We start from the raw sequence: 7130 nt of genomic DNA, 5'->3' as shown, positions 1-7130 counted from the left end.
ACTAAAAACTCGATAAAATGACATCACTAAACATTAAAAATTGTCTTATTTGTTTATAAACATAATTAATATCAGTTATTCAATTAATAAAAATATTTAAAACTTCCTAGATTTTATAGAAAATTAAAAATCTGCCTAGTTTTATTATAAAAGCAAATAAAAATAAATAATCTTGGTAAATAAACTGAATGTTCCACTTGTTATTCTATTTTGAAAAATATGAAGATGTAATTCCTGCAAAGGCCCCAGCCACTTCCAGAAACTGTATGCAGTCTAAAGCAGTGAGCTGGTGGTAGTTTACTTATAATATAAGAAAACTACCACAAGCTCATAATATAAGTCTTATATATGTCAAATAATTATATATATCAAATGATTATCAAATGATTACAATACCTGTAATGTTTTTGGTAGTCCAAAAAATCAATGCAAACCAAGACACTACAAACAAAAAATGTTATAATAAAACCACCTGTTATGAATCCGAAGAGCAAATAGGAAAAAATGGCTAAAGCTTTGAAAATTATGTGAAAAAATATGACAGCTGAATTTCTGAAATGAAATATTACAGATTGAAAACATCAATTTTATGCAAAATTTTATTTCCTTAGTCCTTAGTGCTAGTTAGTCTTATTAGAAAAAAAACTGAAATTGTAAGGTATATAAAAACTTCTTTGAAGCCTGTGGAACATCATCTTCACCAAATGGTATTACATTATCCTCAGACATAATCTGTATCAAAAATTATAAAAAATACAACAGATTATTTTAAAAGTGAATAAAAATGAGACATCAAAAAATGTTTGCCTTTTGTTGAAATTTTAATAAAAGAACTTTAATTAAATTAGTAAATAGAATACTAAATTTAAAACAAAACATGAAGAGTAATAAAAAAATATTTGAGAGTATCAAACAAAACTGGTTATAGTTGGAGATCATCAGTTTTTTTACTTTATTTTATTTATTTAAATGAATAGGGTGGAAAAATATGATTTATAAATTTTATAATTTATATACAATATGAACACACAATATGATACATACATAATTACGTAGTATTTTTATTTTATTTTTTTATATTCAAATCAAAATCATACTTCTTACCGCACTATCGGACATAATTTAACACTGAAACACACTAATTTCTTATCCTCAAAATTGATTTCAAATTTTAATCAACGTATATCTGATAAGCGACGACGAGATTTTTCGCTACGTTCATTCAGAGTTGGACGGCCAGCCAACAGTACGGTGATAATTGTTGGATGATGGAGAATGAGTAGACGTCAAATTTTTAAAAGTGGTTAAAATTTAACACAATTTAAAAGTGTTTAAAATTTAACACAAAATCGATTTTACTCTGGTTAGAATCTTTAGAATCGCATAGAAACATATGTAGTATAGAATCGAAGCAGTAAATACATGGATATATCCATGAGTAAATATACACTTTATTTAAGGTGATACATATATAAAGAATATAACATATAAAAATACTCAATATATATGGCGACATACTTATATATTTTAAATATAACAAATATATATAAATTCATTCATATATATTCTAAAAGGTATGTGTTTCGTGGAAAGTGGAAAAAAAAGTGAAAAACGCGAAAAACTTACCTTACGTTAATTATTTATTTATTTTATTTTGTTTGTTTAAAATTGAAAGTTCGTAGTTCCAGTCTTCGTTTTGCGTTTTGTCTCTCAATATTTAAAATGGTTAGTTTTTTTTAGTAAAATTTACTTTTTTCAGTAATTTTTGGTGTTTACAAACTTGGAAATGGTATATTTATTAATTAATATAGTACACGTAGTAAAGGTAATCTTTACTTTTACTTTTATCCATAATTTGTTGTGTCCAAAGATCTTTTTTCTTTTCTGTTCTTTAAAAAAGAAAGATCCTATGGTGATTTGAATGTATTGAGAATATAATAAAATAAAGTGTAAAGTGAAAGATTTTTTATTTGCACTAATAAATTTAATAAATTAATAAAATCTAATAAAATATTAAAATTTAAAAACCATTAACTTGTCATACAGATCATGATGCTTGCTAATTAATAATTATTAATAATATAATTAAAAAATACAAATACTAGATCATCCCTTTCAATATAATAATAATTTATAAAGATTTCCAATTTTGGCATTTTGCAATTATAGCCTAACTTTTTTTTGCCAAACTTCAAGCTTGATGTTGGACATTTTATAAAATATTCCAAAATTTAATAGAAAATTACATTACACATTTTAAATGTAATTTATAAAGTTTTTGAAGTGAATTAGATTTATTAAAATTTAATTTTAATATTATTTGTGTAGGGAGAAAGGAAAGGGCAAAACAAATATTATCCACCTGATTTTGATTACAAAACTCATAAATCACTATCTGGATACCATGGACAACATGCCCTTCGAGAACGAGCGAGAAAGCTTGATCAAGGAATCCTTGTTATTAGGTATCTTTGGTTTTTTTTCAATACTTTTTATTCACATCTTCATTGCATGGTCTTTTTCGAAAAGCATACTATCATAACTAGCTAATTATTTTTTTTAATCATTTTCAGGTTTGAAATGCCATACAATATATGGTGTGAGGGCTGTAACAATCATATTGGTATGGGTGTTAGGTACAATGCAGAGAAATCAAAGATTGGTTCTTATTATACAACACCAATTTTTAAGTTTAGGATGAAATGCCATTTATGTCCTAACCACATTGAAATAAAAACTGATCCCATGGTTTGTTGCTATTTGTTTTTCAAAAATATTTGTCAGACTTCACTGGTTACTTGAAATTTACAGAGAGATCATAGAGTGACTTTCTTCTGCCACATGTTAATCCGATAAAATCATTTTAAACGTGGAATTTACATATATATAAGATCTAATGTATCTTCATTCTTTATTTATTTTTCATTCATCAGAATCATGATTATGTGATCATTTGTGGCGCACGTAGAAAGGAGCAAAGATGGGACCCACATGAGAACGAGCAAATTGTGCCCGAAGGTACTCAAATGTTTTTTCCACATTATAACTACTAACCTTATTGAATGTTTTATTTGTAAAGACAAGGATAACCAAAAGAAGTTAGCACTAGATTCCATGTACAAATTGGAACATGCTTCATTTGATCAATCAAAAAGTAAATCTGCAGTTCCAAGAATAACACAGTTGTTGAATCATAATGCAAGCCATAAAGATGATTTTGCCTTGAATCAGATGGCCAGAAAAATTTTTAGGGTATAATATAATTGTTCGAATTGTTCTTTCATCACTTTTAACACTTCTTTTACTTGCTTATAATTGTTATATGTAATGGAAGTTCATTTGTTCTAAACTAAATGTTTACAAAATCATTTTTATTACCAATCATTTTTATTTATGTGTTTGTCTTGAGTTATGAGATATTTTTCTAGCGTATTACTATTCATTTTTATTAAATTAAAGAAGTTTCTTTAGCTTACTTTTATATATTACATTCTTTTTTAATTGGCTTCATTTGTATCAGTTTCGGATTTAGAAACTGCAAATTTTGTCAAGTTTTAGATGCTTTTTTAATTTTTGTTTCTGGAAGTCATGTTTAACTTTTTTCAGTTTTGTATTACAGTTTTACTAAAGATTTTATTATTTTGATTTTTAATTGATTAGGAATCTAAAAAAGTTATAAAAGCAGAACATGATAAAGACGAAACATTGAAAAAAAAATTGAGTTTGAGCATAGGTTTGTTGAAAGAAAGCAATGAAGACGCTAAAGAAGCCAAACTTTTAAGCTATACGTCGCAAACGAGCAAGTTTAAATTTTGTTTTTGAATATTAAAATGATTTTTAGTTTCTAAGTGTTAATTATTAAATTTTAATCTTTTTAAATTTTTATATATTATTATTGTTAAAGTAAAAGCTATCTAAACTTAAATGAATAATTTACAGAATCTGCAGATGATTTTAGCGATATCCAAAGCACTTCAATCTTTAAACTCAAGGAAGACCACACTCCAACTGTAAAGTTATTAACTACCAAAAAGAAAGATTTAACACTTAAAACTCTGAAAAACATAATTTCTTCTAAGAATAAAAAAATATGTTCAAACGCTTTTAATATACATAGCAAAAGTTCAACTTTGAAAAACAAAGCTACAAAACCATTGCCATCCAATTTTGTAAAAACGAACCTGAAGAAAAGCATAAAAAACAGTAATATAAAATGTAAGCGAAGCGTTGAATCATCCAAACCTGTGTCAGATCTAACTGCATCGGAGGGGTCCAGGGCGAGTGAACGTGTTGATGATATCAAAAGCGAGATAGTTGAATCAACTGGAAATAAAAATTTACAAATAACTCGTGATTGCAATCTTTTGGAGAACTCCCTTTCCGGATTAGATGCATTGAAGGGTAACTACGAATCCACATCATCTTCATCAGATAACGAATCGATTCCTTAAAAACCATATTTTTTGGAGCCAGGAAATTTATTTTGCAGAATTTGTGTTGCATATCATTTGTAAAGATTTTTGCCAATTTTTTTATTATTAGACGGCGATTCTTTAAGCTTAATAAGTGAATGATTACACAAAATAAAATTCTTAATCCTATAATTTTTTATTTTGTCAACAGGAATTTTATTATCAAAGCATCTTACGGATTGTGGGCAGAATGTTTTCAAAAATTTTCAAAATTTAGGGTTTTTAACAAACCGATAAAAATTTGCCCATTTGCTATGAATTACATAGAGTGTTGGTTCAGACAAGTAACAAGTAAATAATGGTAAAGTAGCGAAAATTATAGACAAATCTAGATCTCTAATTAAAAGTTTGTAAAAAAGCGCAAAAAATTAATTCATCTTGGAAAAAAAGCCGAAAAACATATGATGCTCGATGATTAATTTGACGGGCCTCTGGTCTACGAAATACCGTTGGTTGTGAATTTACAATGTTGTGATGGGTTTCTTTTTTCACGAAACATTGACAGTCGTAGGGCTTTTTACGAAAGCGATCGGTTTTTCGATTTTCTGTTTCAAAATACATCTTGCAACGTGTTTGTTCACGCTTGAACGTTCACACAGACAAATTTAATAATGGTAACAAATAAATGAATATTATAGAGACAGACATTTCTGTTTAGAAGCACCAAAATTGTTCACGGCACTTGATACGGACAAAACGCCGGCTGGACCGCAAACATTTTGAGCGAAGTAAAAGCGCAGTCCCCGCAAAACAAAATCAGTCATGACATGACGGGATGAATGGTCCACACCGCTTTATCATTTGAATTTCTTAATTTATATTTGCAAAGTGCTTTCAATTAATAAAATTGAACTAAATACGTTTAACACACGAACTTCAATTGCAAAACAACTTTATGAGAGCAATATTAAAATTATTTAAAAATTAACAAAATATCCGTAATCAAATTGAAGATAAATGAAAACTTTTAAACTACGTAGTACAAATTCTAAAACGCGTAAACAAACTGTTCGTCGATAAAATATGAACAATCAGAAAAAATTTAAATATACAAACACATAAAACATAGAGTTCATAAATTGAAGTCAACAACGATTATATGGTGATAATAACTAATAAAACGTCGCAACCAGTTATTTATAAGAATTAATTTGTAATTTTCAATTTTTGTACAATTAAAAACGAAATAAAATGATTTACTAATCATGATCGATGATTAAGTATAAAATTGTCTATCAAATCTCGTAAGTTCTACTAAACTGCGATAAAATGGTTCGCTGTCGTCACAAGAATTAAAATGATGATATAGTTGATATTTATCATTTTTATCACCAAACACCTACAAAGCGATGATATTAAATAGAATTGAATGCCTCCAGTTCCTCTGGCGTCACGTTGTCTAATATGTTAGTTACGTAGCCTGTCACATCGACATTCGCATCTTTGTAACGCTGCACAAATCCATGAACCTGATAGGATATTACAGTTTAAATAAACTTTTTTTTATATTATTCTTCAAAAATCAGGATCTGACAGACACAGAAACGTTAACAACATGAAAGGCAGTAGAACAAAATAAACAAATAAGTAAGTAAATAAAAACGAAAAGTGAGGAAGAAAAATGTTAAAACATAAAAAATGAAATAAGTTAGAATAAAATAAATAATAATAATAAAAATAAAAGTAAAATAATTGACAATGAAATATAAAATGAAGTAACGGCAAATTAATAGACTAGATGATGACTTAGTGAGGTGATCAATAAATAAAAACTGATAAAGTTCTAATGAGAATTATTACAATTTATGAATAAGTTATATTTTTTCATTTGTTAAAAACAATTACATCGACCTCGTCGTCAGGAAAATATCTAAAACAACAATAGGGATCATTGCTGTCTAAATGAAGGTAAATCAAGCTTCGAGGCACAGTAGAGAATACTTGGCATGCCAACAGGTTGTTCTAGTTAAACATGCATTGCGACAACACACACACACACACACACACACACACACACACACACACACACACACACACATACACTCACACACAACACACGTTTAGACGACATTTTCCCCGAGATCGGGGTTGCCGTTTGGCTACCTATGATGAAACCGAAATACCCCTCGACGCCATTCACATCTGTCACTCGCCTCAGTATCACGCAAACCCGCTTTTACTCTGTCCTTCTCCACCTGCTCTTTCCATCCCAATCGCGGACGAACCTTTCCTATCACTCCTTCAACCTCGAACTCCAACGCTCGCCTAATCCCGACCCTTTCATCCCTTCTCAACACATGTCCATGCCACCGCAATCTCGATCTCGTTATCAATGTCACAATGTCCTCATTCAGTCCCATCATTGACATCAGCTCTGTACTACTCCTCCTATCCTTCACTTTAAACCCACACATCATCCTCACCATAGCTCTTTCAGCCCTCTGCAGTACACTTTCCTCCTCTCTCCTCAACATCCAAGTTTCACCACCATATACCATCGCTGCTCCCACACATGCTTTATATACCCTCCCTTTCATCTTCACTGACCATTTCTTTCCACACAATATCACACCCAGTTCCCTAAATGTCATCCATCCCACACGAACTCTAGCCGTAACAGCGCTCAAACTTCCTCCATCCGCGTTCAGTTAACCCCTA

At 29.5% G+C, this 7130-nt stretch overlaps 2 protein-coding genes across 2 annotated transcripts in view; one reads left to right on the top strand and one right to left on the bottom strand.

Annotated features, from left to right (window-relative positions):
• Nucleotides 1–1722: 1722 nt before the first annotated feature.
• On the top strand, nucleotides 1723–3258 carry HELRODRAFT_155902 (hypothetical protein; the record flags this gene model as incomplete). The annotated part of the gene is made up of 5 exons (XM_009024527.1): nucleotides 1723–1725; nucleotides 2329–2465; nucleotides 2574–2748; nucleotides 2934–3018; nucleotides 3080–3258. 5 exons carry the CDS (start codon nucleotides 1723–1725, stop codon nucleotides 3256–3258), a joined length of 579 nt encoding a protein of 192 aa, XP_009022775.1.
• Nucleotides 3259–5827: 2569 nt separating this feature from the next.
• Nucleotides 5828–7130, bottom strand: part of HELRODRAFT_66729 (hypothetical protein) — a gene marked incomplete at both ends in the record, with an annotated part of 5217 nt that continues 3914 nt past the window's right edge. The window contains one exon of the mRNA XM_009024211.1: nucleotides 5828–5941. Coding sequence (XP_009022459.1) covers nucleotides 5828–5941 — 114 coding nt within the window. The remainder of the gene's footprint in view (nucleotides 5942–7130) is intronic.

This window comes from Helobdella robusta (assembly GCF_000326865.2).
Source record: "Helobdella robusta unplaced genomic scaffold HELROscaffold_4, whole genome shotgun sequence".
NCBI classification, from domain to species: domain Eukaryota; kingdom Metazoa; phylum Annelida; class Clitellata; order Rhynchobdellida; family Glossiphoniidae; genus Helobdella; species Helobdella robusta.
This window is presented reverse-complemented; position numbering and strand designations above follow the sequence as displayed.